We start from the raw sequence: 15,456 nt of genomic DNA, 5'->3' as shown, positions 1-15,456 counted from the left end.
TTACAAAACTAAGTTCCGTCTAGTAATAAAGGTGAAGGACCTAGATGATTCTCTCTCTTATAAAATTATAATCTTATATCTTACGTCAATTTACAGTGCTTGAAGCAATCAGCCGTCTACTATTTTTCATGCTCGTGTAATATTTTACTCAGCTAACTTGGAGAGTACTGATTTCCCGTGAGAAGAAAGACATTTGTTAAAATGCACTTCCACTTTAGTGTCGCTATCAAAAGTATGACTGAAATTTACTGCGTTTTAAGTTATTATGTCATCGTCTACAAGTGACTTATCAACTTCAAGTTACAGCTAAACATTATCTAAGAGGTGTTAGATCAAATTCTCTGCTCTAAAGGGGCTCATAATTTTATGACAAATCTGTAAGTATTATTTTTAGGTGTATAATTAGTTACAGAGTCCATGTTATCACCCAAAGCTGTTATTGCGGAGCAGCATGTTGGGCTTAGGTAAGTTCAAATTCTTTCAGTGATTCATAGATTGTGTTATGTTATATTGATAAAACGTAACTTATTCCAAGAAATATCTGTAAGCAAATTTTTTATCAAAATCTATATACCACCCATTATACCATTCTGAATTTACGAGTAGAAATAGTGTAACTTGCCTGACCTTATTTTATATTGTAATACCTACAACATTGTAATGGTGTATAGAGTTAAAGTTCTGAAAATCCTTGAAATAAAAGAATAGAATTTTTCCATTTTAGACGCCAAACTATTTTAAACTTTTACATTTTCCTTGTTTGCGTCTGCATTCATTTCCTTGGAACGTCGCAACGGATCCTGTTTTTCATTTGAATGTAATACTAAGCTTTTATGTTGAAAGGATTTTTGTAGGTCGCAGAAAATATTAGATATTTACAGGTAATCCAGCTTTCTATTAAATTTTACAATGGTTGTGGACAAATAAAGGTGGTTATGATTTTTGATTATTCATGGGATTCCTACTATTATGAAAAATAATCTAAACAAAATATCAAATGCTATCGTGGCAGACGGTAAAACAGATGCTGATGAAGATTGGAACAGAAGAAGATATAGTCTAGAGTAGCAAGTAAATTAGTTATATTTTTATTTCCGTATTCCGAAAGGAATGGGATATGAGATGCACAGCTCCTATGACAATAATTTCAAATTGCATTTTCTACCTATAAAATAATTTTTAAATAATTCTATGTTTAATAATAAATTATAGTATCGCTGAAAAATTTCTGTCTTTGTAGGTTTGAACTTGACTAATATTTAAAAGTACCGGTTCTAATCCCTCACGAGTAGGTTTAATTTTTTGTTGAGCAATCAACAAAATTCGGATATAGTATTTTGATGTAAACAACAAAATAAATGAAACACAATTTGATTATATTATTTATATATTTAGTTTTATTGTAATTGTAATTTTATTTTAAACAATTCCATTGACAATTTAAAACAATTAAACTTGTTATTATTTTAACAACGAAAAAATTGTGCAAAATATATTTATGATCATATTAAAAATGGCTTTGCCGTTTACTTACAAACAATTCAATTAAGTTATTACATATTTTAGTTCATTAAACGAACAAATTTCTCTGTACATTTTGTATTAAATACAGATGAAAAAAATATTAATAACTTGATTATTTTTCAATCGTTCTTCAATTACAGAATAATCAATAATAATTATAGATTCTATTATGTACATCATGTATTTTTTTATATTTTAATCTAGATGATCCTTTAATTCTTAAAACTATGTTACTCTTATCGAGCTTACCTTAGCTAGACCTTAAGTAGTCAGCTTATCTATAAAGAAGACATGATCTTTTAAAATCTCGCATTAATTTTTCGATAGAAAAGAATTATGTAAAATCTTACAATAACAATTAACATTATGAATATACAACAGCAATGGTATAAATAAATACATAACATAAACTTTATAACTAGTGGCGTACACGAGGCTTTTAATTAGGGTAGGCACTATACATACTATTTGTACAAAAAGGAATATTCCTTTTGCATTTCAGGTTCATAATTAATCCTCAAGGTAGGTACTGCATATTTGCATTTACGTAGCGCACGCCACTTTTACATACATATTAAAACAGAAAAATATTTGTTGTCTAAACGTTATTGGAATTATTCTTCAGTTCACGTAGTTATATCAATAAATGAAAATTATTCTTAAAATAACGCATTCTTAAAATAATCAAAGTTTTACGGTATCGAAATTAAATTTATTACTAGTTATTATACAAATATAGGTTTACTAAGATTTTTATGAGTAGATACATACAATATCCGAGCTAATAACTTAACATAATTACCGTCATAACTAATGCTAAGGAAACGTATTAACAAAGTAAGATCATTATATTGCAGCAACAACAGTGAGTGTTACAATTTTCCTTGATTTTTGGTCCGTGTGGCCTAACCGTTAATGGAGTTACATAAAAGCAAATATTTCTTTATTATTTAGTCGTTTCGTAACACGTGAAAAAGCAGTTCTTGTGTTTTTCCCGAGATAAAACAAACATCGTCTGCCTCGTATAAAAGAATTAGCGTCGACTGTAAACATTTTCCAGGTTTCCTTTTTTAATCAAAACCGTAAAAGCTTTATTAGATACCTCAGACGTTTTTCCATTTATACCTTTTTAACTAGCTGATGTCCGTGAATTCGTCTGAGCGAATTTGAGATGTTTCACTATCCCACAGAAACGCTGTTATTTTATGCGATATTCCGCGAGTATTTACAAATTATATCCCCGAAAAATTGGACTCAGACGTTTTTCCATTTATACATTTTTAACTAGCTGATGTCCGTGAATTCATCTGAGCGAATTTGAGATGTTTCACTATCCCACAGAAAATCTGTTATAAATTATATATTATATCCCCGAAAAATTGGATTGGATCCCCAAAAACCGCCCAAAAATTTTTGCGTGTGGAATAGTAAAAAATATCCATACAGTCATTCTAAAAATCTTTCGCATTTATTACGAGTAGTTACATAAGAGGATGAATTTCTTGAACCACAAATGGAAAGTGATTGAACACTCTTATGCACTGAAGAAAATTTTCATAGGCATTTCTTTTTTCTTTTCTAAAGGACTTAAACTTTCATTGTAATGGTATTATGTCTTCGACAAAGCTTTTTCACTTGTATTTAGACGTAAAACCTTTGTTGCAAAGCTAAACTATGTCAGCAGTTTGCTGATTCGGTATAATATACTGTTAAAGTAATTTATTTTAGCATGTATACCAGTAACTAATTAATATGTATTTGGAATGAAATGCTCATCAGGTACAACGTTGTGTAATAAAAATTAATTATACATTTTATTGTTATGTAAATGTTTATGTTAAAATTAATAATATCGCTACAATGATTAGTAAACATAAACTATGGGGTTTCCAGAAGATAGATCCCTTGTTCCACGTGTCATGATGAACCGCTGCTTGGTTTTCACCTAGCGGGGAAATAAAATTTTAGTTTCATATAAAAACGAATGTTTTGAAGTTAATAATTTAAACTGAAAGAATTTTAGAAATACGAGAAAAATAAATGAAATGGTATTTTATTTAATGAGATAATTTTAGGTAATTTTCACAGAAAATCATCTTTACATATAAATATTTTAAAGCAATTGTAATATGATAATGTTAGATAAATAACTGCAAAATCCTTCCCAATCGGTAATAGAGAATGTTTTTATGGTGCTTGTAAGCAAATTTGAAATAATTAATCGAATTGGATTCGATTCAAAATACACAAACGCGTTATTTTTTATTTATATGCAGCTTGCACAATGTATCTACATAAATGCAATATTTTCATCTTCGGATACCGATACCAGTTTGGTTAAAGTGACACATTATGAATTCATGTTTAAATATTAGTTTACTGGACAATTTTTGTAAAATAACAAACAAAAAAAAGTATGTTTTTTTTTAAATCTAATTCTCTTAGTCTAATTGAGAACCTCCTTTTTTCGAATTCGGTTAATTACTTACCAATCAAAACATGCACGTTGACAGTCACTTGCGAATGATTTAACAAATTACAAGTGTAAGTCCCGGAGTCATTTTGCGACGCCGATGTTACGCTGATTGTGGCGCTGCAAAAAAAATTCATTAAACATAAACCTTTTATTAAACACTAGCAGACGCCGCGACTTCGTCCGCGTGGAATTTAGTTTTTGAAAAATCCCTCGGGAACCATGTATTTTTCCGGGATAAAAAGTAGCCTATGTGTTAATCCAGGCTATAATATATCTTAATACCAAATTTTAGCCAAATCGCTTCAGTAGTAGCGGCGTTAAAGAGTAACAAACATCCAAACATCCATACAAACTTTCGCGTTTATAATATTAGTAGGATAGGATTAAACATAAACCTTTTATTCAAATATTGTCTAAATTAAGAATATTTATACTTTTTAACCGACTTCCAAAAAGGAGGAGGTTCTACGTTCGGCTGTATGTATGTTTTTTTTTTTTTTTTATGTATGTCCAGCGATAATTCCGTCAATTATGGACCGATTTTAAAAATTCTTTTTTTATTTTGAAGGGTTTACTTCCAGGGTGGTCCCATTTTTTTCATGTCAGGATCTGATGATGGCATCCTGGAGAAATTGAGGGGAACTTTCGAAAGTTGTAGAGACGGCTAGTGTGTTTGTTAGTGTTTCCATAAGGTATTTTAAACCACTACAACTTTATGAAGGTTTGGAGTTGGTCTGATGATGGAGCCGAAACACAGACGATGGAACTCGTCAACGATTTACAGCAGTCACCTTTTGTTTGGGCTTGATTAATTTGTATTGATGAGTACTTTCCACCTATATGGGTTGTGACTGTATTAAGGGTCTGGTGATGAAGACGAGGGACAGTGAAGAGAACTCCTCGACGGTTCACAGTAGCTACCTCGTGTTTGGACTTGATAAATTTGTACTGATGAGAACTTTCCACCTAGATGGATTATGACTGTATTAAGGGTCTGGTGATGAAGACGAGGGACAGTGAAGAGAACTCCTCGACGGTTCACAGTAGCTACCTTGTGTTTGGACTTGATAAATTTGTGTTGATGAGAACTTTCCACCTAGATGGATTGTGACTGTATTAAGGGTCTGATGATGAAGACGAGGGACAGTGAAGAGAACTCCTCGACGGTTCACAGTAGCTACCTTGTGTTTGGACTTGATAAATTTGTATTGATGAGAACTTTCCACCTAGATGGATTGTGACTGTATTAAGGGTCTGGTGATGAAGACGAAGCACAGTGAAGAGTACTCCTCGACGGCTCACAGCAGCTACTTTGTGTTTGGACTTGATAATTTTATATTGATAAGAACTTTCCACTTAGATAGGTTGTGACTGTACACACGCAGTAGGTATGCTAACACTAAAAATAAAAAAATAAAAATTTTAATAAAAAAAATTCAACCGACTTCCAAGTCATAAAATAACTTTAACTAAAAAGCAAAAAATAACATCCTACCTATGTGCTACCTTCTGATCAGTTTGAAGGCGGTGCCAAGCCAGTGTCGTGTTTTAATTAAAGCTGTTTCTGAAAGAACCACAGAAGTTTTGTAGTTAAAACGTGTTTAATTAAAACATCACTGGCTTGGCACCGCCTTCAAACTGATCAGAAGGTAGCACATAGGTAGGATGTTATTTTTTGCTTTTTAGTTAAAGTTATTTTATGACTTGGAAGTCGGTTGAATTTTTTTTATTAAAATTTTTATTAATTCACCTATTTATAACCGACTTCATTCGATCTTTATTTTGGGCAAGTTCTCTTTTTGAAACGTCTTTGATATTGTGACTCAAAAGCAAAATAACCCGTAAAAGCTTTTCAATATCGGCACTTTCAGACAGAAAAGAAAGAAAACTAAAACGCTATGAAATTATTATCCGTTCGTAAGACCACCATTGTTATGGCTTATTGATTTCTGTGGCACGTCTCTCGGCTTCCATATCGAATGACTTTCACAACCCAGATTCCTTTGTTATTATTCATTTCTCTATTATCTATCAAGGGAGTGAATCATTGATTTTTATCCTTTAATGATTTGTAGGATATGTTAGCATGACACACGGAAATTAATCAACATCAACAGTTATGACATTTTTCTTTTAGTGACTGTAATGTAAGTATTTGTTTTCTATTGGACATAATTGATAAAAAAGATATCATAATTTGTGCTTTCAAAATAAAGTGAATAAGTAGGTAGGTGTTGACAATGACAGACTGAGATGATTTTTCTAGATATGTTGCCTAGCTTTGAGGCATTTGGGCACAGAATTACAAATTTAGTTTCAAATATAATTAAAAAAAAAAAGCTAGAATAATATTATTTTTAGACTGCATAAAAATATACCTTCTAGATATTTAAAAGTCTCTTGATTCGATAATACTATAAGTTCAGCAACTTATAGTACAAACTATATTGTCGAGAGCAATGGAATTGAGTCAATATAAACTGATGAGGAATCAGAGTGCATTGAACGATAGAAATGAATTCTAGAAGAATTGTAATGGATTTAAGCAGCCATGCACAACACACAACTTTTTATCTCAGCAGGAAAATGCTGTGTACTGGAAAACAATTGAAATGTTTGTCACGTTCGAAATTCGAATACCATTCCACGTAAACGATAAAGTAGTATTTTATGAGACAATTTTGCGATACAAAAGAAGACTTTCCGATCTGTTGGAATGAAAAATTCATTTGATATTAGTTGTTTATAAATCTAATTTCTTACCTCACGTTACGCCACGTGACTGAGTCAACAAAATCCTTTCCTTGTTTTTTCCAAGAAATTCCGTAAACATTGTTCACCGCAGCTCTAGTGACCGGCTTTAGAGTAGTTGCTTCAGTTGTCGTTGTCCACTCTGTACTCTTAGCTGTTGTACTTATACTAACTGTTGACGTAATCGTTGTAGTCTCCACACTCCAACTTTTGTTCAACATTAAATCTATTCTATTGAATATTGTGCTCATTTTTGTAGTCAATTCCGTTGTAGTCGTTAAAGGTGTTGTTGTTGTTGGCATTTTAGTAGTCGCTGTAGGTTTACTGGGTAGTGATGAAACGTATTCCTCTGATATTACGCAGGAAAGCTTTATGGAACTGCCGGCTTTATAGAACCTATCTTTTACGTCGTGTGTTATATCGCCATTTATTGTTAATACGGGAGCTGTAAAGAGCAAAATGGTTTTAGTGTGTGTATTAACTCTTTGAATTGTTTTAAGAAGATGTTATAAATTTCGGAAAATTTTTGCTTATTTCCATACATTGAGCCCATTCAGTTAATATTTATGATAAAAGTATAGACTAGGCGCTGTGAGGAATTGTTTATGAATATTATGAGGACCGCATTCTGTTTACAGTTATGACCTTAGAAAAGCAGATTGTGATGCATGTTACCAAAAGGTTTGTTGGTCCTATTTTTTCAGTTATATATTATTTACATATTTTTTATCAAGTCATACTCAATGTACATACATACTAATACATCAACTAATAAAAAAAATACAAAAATACCCGAGTATAGAATGCGGTCATACTGATGTCCTCAGAGCGCCTGGTTTTGTTATTATTTATTTTGTTTTTATATTGTTATGTTTGTTATGCTAAATTTGAATTTACAAGTTTAATAGTAAAAATAAAAAAAATGCCTCTATCTTTTACACGACAACTGCCCTGACCCAATTTGAAAACAAGAATATTAAAATTATTAATGTGATTAACAATACTTTTATGAATTCAAACAATACTTTTGAATTAAAATGAGTCACTCGTATTTAATGTTTTATGACTTTATTATACGCAGAATTTAATAAAGCATCCATGCAGATACAGACGCAAATAATTATACCGTAAAACGTTTATCCTTTACAATATTGTTGCCTTCAGTATTTAATCACTCCACGCTTCCATTTTGTATGACGCAATTTTCCTTGTATGGCCGCTCGTTGTGCTCATCGCTTCATATATTTTTCATAAAAGGCAAATACATAATCGTTTTGCGACGTAAACTGAATCCACTTTAGCGATTAATTCACATAATAATGTTATCGCCGCTTTGCAACGACTTGCGGTACGGACGGCTTCAGTGTGCTCGTGGCGTTCGAGCCGTCCACATCTTTTGCTTATGGGTTACTCAGGATAGGCGGAGAGAGAGACTTGAGTGGAAAAGGGGAGTGTTCGTATACAGTCAAAGGATCATTTAACCCTACACACATCGTTCACAAGTACGTGACTTCACTCAAGGTCATTCTCTGCCATTCTAGGGTTTTATTTTGGTTACAGTTTGATTTGTTAATTAAGTTGTCCTGACAAGTGTTGTGAATCATAACCTTTGTTCGATGTAGTTTTCTTATATTTGTAATCATCTTTGAGTTTTATAATAATTATACGATTTTAACCTTAAAATGGGTTGGGAATTCTTCTTTTACTTATACAAACAATGTGGATTTGAGTTGTGTGTTTTATGAAGGTAATCCGAGAAAGTAATTTAGGTGGCTGAAAGGCGATGTGTAATTCTCCAAAATGTTCGGCTTCCCAGGAAATGAGTCCCGTAAACGGTGATCCTTTTTTGTGAATAGACGTTTCAGAACTTTATGAACGAACTAAATGGAAAGCTTGTGAGAATTCATTCGTTGGCCTGTTTTCTAATGTATGGTATATGTTTAGACCGTACATTTTTTTATGGAACCTTATTTGTAATATAAAACTATTTCTGTCAAGGTACTTTTTTTTTCGCTGGGAAATGCTTTTGCGCATCCCTCCCGGCAGTGTCGCAGAAGGGGATTTATTAAGGTACTAGCTTAAAGTACTAGCTTAAAAAAACTATTAAAACTCTCAACATTCAAACAAATCAAAGATTATAGTTGGTTATCCTTATCATATTGATAGTTAATATAGTTAAATTACTATAAATTTTCGGTTATAACTTCGTACACTTTACCAATGATCATCGATTCAGATGAATTTTACGACGCCTAAGTATGTAGATATAATTTTATTTTTCTTTTTATTTTATTTTTATAAATTAAGGTTTGGTTAGTTACTAGTAATTTAAATATAATTGTATTTAATTAGTGTAGTTAATTGTTAAATTTATCATTGCTAAGTGAATCCAATAATATACTATATACAAATAAAATACTACAATTGAAATTGTCCATATTATATAACCAATTAATGATTCTCAATCTTATTTGAAATCATATTTCAAACAATAATAATTATCGATCGAACAAGTTTATTTTAAGCAAAAAAACTATTTAAACATAGGAACCCAAGGTATTTAAATAAGTACATTTAGCGTCAAAGTTAACCTATGGCGCTAAAAATACTTATCTATATAACTTTAGTTTGGCTAATAGTACTTATTTATATAACCAAACTTATAATTACACAAACGCTATTAACGGTATATGTAAATACAGTAAATTTAGCATCAAAGGTTAAATATAGTAACATGACATAGTTAACTTACGAAGCACGCTGAAATTAGCATATATGATCCTCGGCGGGTGTGTAGATATTTGGCACATATAAAGGCCCGCGTCGGACCACTTGACTGGGTTAATGCTAAGCCTCCAATTATTCGGGTATTGAAATTTCACAGCCACCCGGTTATCGCCGGCGTAGGGCGACGGGCCAACTGTGAGGAGCTGGGCCGTGTCCGTTGTGTTCCTTAGCCACATGACCTGATTGACAACACGTAAGACAATGTAGCTTTATTATGCTTCCTTTAGTTTATTATTGTTGTAAGATATTTACATTATACTTTAATTATTTTTAATTCATTTGTACATCACAATAACAAATACAAGAGAGATAGAGACTAGAAGAAAAGCGATTATAAAGATATTTTGTATATTACTACCTAGCTCGTTGGTATAATAGTTGTTAGCATATGGCATATATGCTAACAACTACTATACTAACAAGCTTGAATGGCGGGTGTCTGGGTTCGCATCCTGGGTCGGACTTAACATACTGCCCTTCGTTTATCACCTAAAGCCGTTGGTGTTTTGCCTGAGCCATGTTAGAATCGATTTTATCTTTCTACAATCACTAACGCTCAGAAAACTTGAAAATAATGGTAGAGACATTCGTTGTTGATAGGTTAATTGATCAACTCAACAATCGGATAGGTATGCTATATAAACATTATTTAGTTTTTGAAACGTTATTAAGTTTAGAAAGAAAACCGATATGTTACATGGCTAGATGTTCTGATCTCTCTCAGTTTTGTATACCATCCTATTTAACATTGTTTGGGCTCACAAAATTGTGCCCTAAATACATATTATGCATGTGAATATTTTCCGCCATGGCTTTTCAATCGGGAGAACATTATTAATTATTTTCCGCGAACCAAAAATTCTATTAACGCTAAACCTATCTGTCTAAAGCAGTATTCGTTATAATGAGGCAGCAATTAAAATTTAATGGAATATTAAATACTACCTCGTTATAACGAATTTCAATCTTACAAACTGGTTATTTATTAAATATGTACATAAACACTACATATTAAAAATTACTAAGCCCAGTTTTTTGTTCTGTGTCATTATGAGTAGGTAAGGTACCAATGCAGAACTATACTACGTACTGTTCACCAACTGTTTTGTTTCTTGATGAGTACTGTTTACCAACAAAGAAATGAGAAATGAAGGTAGAAAACGCATATCATTTCATAACTTATTTATTTTAAATTGTGTATGATTTGTTTATAAAATGTTATATAAAATATATTAACCATATCTAATTGTCCTAAGCTTATTAATCAAACTTATTTTCAATAATTTATGAACAAGTTAATTATAATTATTATTAGGTGTGAAATGACTAGTAATTTATACCCTCATTTTTAATTTATTTGTTGGTAAACAGTACTCATCAAGAAAGGCTGTAGTATAGGTATAAGTATTTTTATAACTACTTTGATATTTTATTCTATTTACCAAAAAAGCGTGACTGTAGTCATATCAGATGACATAACTATATTACGTCATCATCATCATCATCATCATCATCATCATCATCACCAACAACTTGTATCCGTCGACTGCTGGACATGGCCTTTCCGAGAGCGCCTTCCTCATCCAGCCACTTCCCACTACCTTTTTGATGTCGTCGAACCATTAAGCTGGAGAATGGAGGGCGTCCTACACTGCGCTTGCTGGTACGTGGTCTCCACTCCTGAATAAGCCTGGCCAAGTGGCCATCTGTTCTGCGACAGATATGGCCCACTATATATTTACTGTATATTATTATTAGCCATTATTTAATTTAAGCAAAATTACTTCCAACTAATCGAAGAGGCTGTGATAGAAATGGCATCTTACGGGTGGCAATAGAACCATAGACCTTTAGGTTTCTATCTGGCCATGAAGTATTCCTCGTTTTTGCTATAGGTATAAATATTATATATTTTTTCTTAATTGAGTTATTTTAAACATCCACGTTTGCAGTAATATCGTTGTCAATGACATTCTTAATAACTAAAAGTTTTACATGCGTTTTCTTTCATGTCTAGTTATTGTTAGTACTAAAATAATGCTATAGAACTCACGGTTTTGTCTTTGAGCATAACAACTCGGCAATTCAATAGAGCCTCTGAACCAACATGCGCGGAGGCTTTAGTGATGTTCCGCTCCTCGAAATATGGGCCCCAGTGCCGCTCGTAGTGGTGATATTCTTGATATGGCGCATAGTGACGGGAATCCTCGACCTTATCTATGGGACAAAAAAATATTATTAACTATAGATGAGCCATACAGGGACTTTTTGTAGTACACAAATTTCTTTTGGCGCTTCTATGTTAATAGAATATATTTTCCAATAACAGTATGTCTTTTTTTTTTAAATATATATTGTTTGCGATTTCTAATTCCCAAAGATAAAATAAAATATTAGACACATTTTTTTCAAACGCCACCTCATATCATCAAATATTAGACACATTTTTTTAACTCGCGTAGTTCTTGTGTCCGTGAATATGGGGATGAATATAGCCTAGGCTACATAGACAGTAGACACTCAGGTGGATGGGATAGCAAACTGCGAAGAGCGTGTAACTTTCAATCCTGCAAAGTGTTCTGTTATCGTCGATAGTTTTCCACTTAACATAAAATGGGCCATCTCTTTCTAGTAGAAATCTGAATTAGAAATGACCATCATCCATTGTCTAAGGGATGAAAAGTGGTTTACGTAACTTTTTCGAAATAGTTTTTGATATTAGACTATTTTGTACAGCTTCATTGTAAGTCACAAGTCTTTGACAACTAATACTAAAACAAATAAAAACAAGAAGATCATATTCCAACAAATTCATGTAAGTTGAACTGTCTACGTATTTTATTAGTTTTATTAGATGACGTGATAGATCATAGAATTCTATAACATTAAAGGCGTTATGTAAGAGAAGATATTATTTAAAAAATTAGCTTTTAATATTTTCAAGGAGCGGAAATTATTTTTCCACGAACGTCAAAGAGCGTTTTTCTTACTCTTTTTGAAGCTTAATTACTATTCAGGTCTTCGATATCGCTAGAGAGAAGCGCTTAACAGTCTCTTTATAGTAAAACTTTTAAAATTAAACTTAATTTATATCAATATTATAGTCTTTATATTCTTTATTGACAGAGAACTCTTGATGAATATTGAACGTATAAAAACTAAAATATATGAACGTATAAAAATATATGAACGTATAAAAACTAAAATAGGAAACAAATTAACAAATATTGTTATTTTTTTAAGAAACTTATGTAGTGACGTATGTACATAAATAATTTCTTAGTTTTTTTTATTGATATTCTTTTAGACAAACGTTTTTAAAATCCTACGTAAGCCATACTTCGTATTTTTCATTAAATTTCATGTTTGACGACTGTATAAAAATATATTTCTGTTTTTCGGGAACATACTTTATGTTTATATGAGAGTTACTTCTTATGTTTGACATAGTTACTTCTTATGTTTGACATAGTTTATCTAAAGATAATCAGTTGAACAATTCAGGTGTAAAATCTAATAAAAAATGAACCTTGTAATATTTCATGTTTGCGTTTATAATTTGGAATGTTTGTTTTGCTGATGTAGTTTTAATATATTCTTATATTTATTGAGCATTGATATAAGTAGAGGTCAAATGGTTATTAACAAGAGTAGGCAGTTTGCATACAGATTATACAATTCCTTCTCCAATATGGTTCCTAATTTTTTTTTTATTTTATCTAGATCGAAAAGTTCCTGAGCGCACTCTCCGAAATAAGTCCTGTAGAACACCGACAGACAGGCAACTTTTCGGCGATGCTCCAATGATTGTAATTTTACACTAGTTAACGCCTTGTTGCAGATGAGCCTTCTAGCTCGGCGATCCACCGAGTCCAGAGCAGCAAGCTGGTATTTGGCTGATCCATCCCTTAAATATAATGTTTTGGCTGGTGGGAGCCTTCGGCCGTGGCTAGGTAGACCACCCCACCGACAAAGACGTACCGCCAAGCGATTTAGCGTTCGCGTACAATACCGTGTAGAAACCGAAAAGAGTGTGGATTTTCATCCTCCTCCTAACAAGTTAGCCCGCTTACATCTTAGACTGCATCATAATTTACCATCAGGTATGATTGTAATCAAAGGCTAACTTGCAAAGAAAAAAAAAATATGTCATTAACGCCATTGCCTTGTATTACTTAAGCTTGGAATCATTTACATCTTTTTCATAGCATAGTTAGCTCAGGTTCATTTCTCTTAGTTATTATAGTGAATTCTCCAAGTAATGTCAACAGCGCATAAGATATGCTAAGTTTGTTAAGTTGATGAAGCTACGTGAGTAAATATTTTACCGTGAAGCTACTCTACTTGGGAAGAAGCTTTAGTGTAGACTTATGCCATATTAATATTGCTTTAATATGTGTTTGTCAACAATGTGTAACAACATTTGTTGTTGTAGACCCAGCAAACATTGTTTTGCCTTTATCATTTGGGGGTATGAAAAATAGTTGTTGGCCGATTCTTAGAGCTTCCCTATACACACAAAAGTTCATAAAAATCGTTCCAGCAGTTCCGGAGGAGCTTAGTAACAAACACAATTTTATATACTAGATTGTTTCAATGTAAGTGATGAACCACAACAAACAACAATTCGTTTAGGTTCTTTATAAGTTTAGTGTACAACGCTTTTTAATCGACTTTAAAAAAAGGAGGTGGTTCCTGAATTCGATCGTATATATTTTTTTTTTGGAAAATTTGACTTTGTACTACTGTGTTATTATAATTATAATAATGAGATTTTGAAGTTCTCGCATATAAAGTCCTTATTAAGATATCTGATTTTGATGATCGGTTAGTGATAATATACATATTGTTTTGTAGTTTTTTTTACAAAAACTTTAACTCCCACATTAGTCCAGTGGTTAGCCTTTATAGCTAACTGTTATACATGAGGTCCTGGGTTCAAACCCAAGCCGTGAGAAAGCTTAAGCTATTTGTTCTTCCAAAAACTATTCAGTAAAAATATTCCGACTGGAGTAGAAAGTTGATCCCGGTCATTATCATTAAAATCTAAAATATGTGTAGAGCCTTATTATTGCGTTAAGCACACTAAAAATTAAATATCACTCATTAATATTATATATTTATTTAGTTCAGGTTTTAGCCGTGAGACTTCATTCGTGGCGCGGAGTCTAGTGGACGTATGGCAAATTCACCAATTATTTATTATTTGTAAATGTATTTTCCGACTAGTTAGTAATTCTTAAGTAACACGAATTTGTATTTACTATTTAAATGATACTAAAGAGCTAACTGATCCAAGTTCAGAATATGGATATAAAACGTAACTCGGTGCCTACTGACAACACTTCGTATTATAAAGTATGTAGATGACATTGCCCAGTTGACATTTTGATTTTTGAAAACAATGGGCTTTACGGAATACTAAAAATTTAGTTGTTATTGAATTGATGTTAACTATATTAGTTAGCTAACACACGTCAAAGTTAGTGAATTAGCCGGCTGACACTGTAGTGAGTTGTTAAAGTAATAATGGTGATATGATACGAGGTCGTAGCTATCTATTTGGCATACAAAAAGGTTTGCGAACTCAATACTCACTCTGTAACAAATGATCGCTCCCGTCAGTCGCCTCTAGCTTGATATTTTCCCGCAGCTTCTTGGTAATATTCTTAAATATTTCCCTGGACAGGGCGAGCCCGTCCTTTTCATCGCTCCGTCGAGTTCGGTCGCCGTTCGTGTGATAATCTTCCGGCACCAGCGACGGTTCTAGGGATAACATTTTTATGTGCTTGCGTATTATGGTCCATAATAATAATATTTATCCCATCTAAACCATAACATTCGAAAATGTAGAACAGTTTTTCTACAGTAAACAGTTAGAATGTAAAATCTACTTTACTCTGGGAGTGGTTTGGTTT

The 15,456-nt window shown here is 32.4% G+C and overlaps 1 protein-coding gene across 2 annotated transcripts in view; it reads right to left on the bottom strand.

The window, feature by feature from the left end:
• Positions 1 to 2,650: 2,650 nt before the first annotated feature.
• Positions 2,651 to 15,456, bottom strand: part of LOC112054629 (uncharacterized) — a 51,590-nt gene continuing 38,784 nt past the window's right edge. Inside the window, exons 3-8 of one of the 2 annotated variants that reach the window (XM_024094480.2) lie at positions 15,137 to 15,304; positions 11,592 to 11,755; positions 9,504 to 9,717; positions 6,764 to 7,196; positions 4,014 to 4,117; positions 2,651 to 3,469 (exon numbers count right to left, since the gene is read on the bottom strand). In XM_024094480.2, coding sequence (XP_023950248.1) covers positions 3,357 to 3,469; positions 4,014 to 4,117; positions 6,764 to 7,196; positions 9,504 to 9,717; positions 11,592 to 11,755; positions 15,137 to 15,304 — 1,196 coding nt within the window. In that variant the 3' untranslated portion in view covers positions 2,651 to 3,356. The remainder of the gene's footprint in view (positions 3,470 to 4,013; positions 4,118 to 6,763; positions 7,197 to 9,503; positions 9,718 to 11,591; positions 11,756 to 15,136; positions 15,305 to 15,456) is intronic. The other variant, XM_024094481.2, reaches the window with a different exon arrangement.

Source organism: Bicyclus anynana, chromosome 17 (genome assembly GCF_947172395.1).
Source record: "Bicyclus anynana chromosome 17, ilBicAnyn1.1, whole genome shotgun sequence".
Classification (NCBI taxonomy): domain Eukaryota; kingdom Metazoa; phylum Arthropoda; class Insecta; order Lepidoptera; family Nymphalidae; genus Bicyclus; species Bicyclus anynana.
This window is presented reverse-complemented; position numbering and strand designations above follow the sequence as displayed.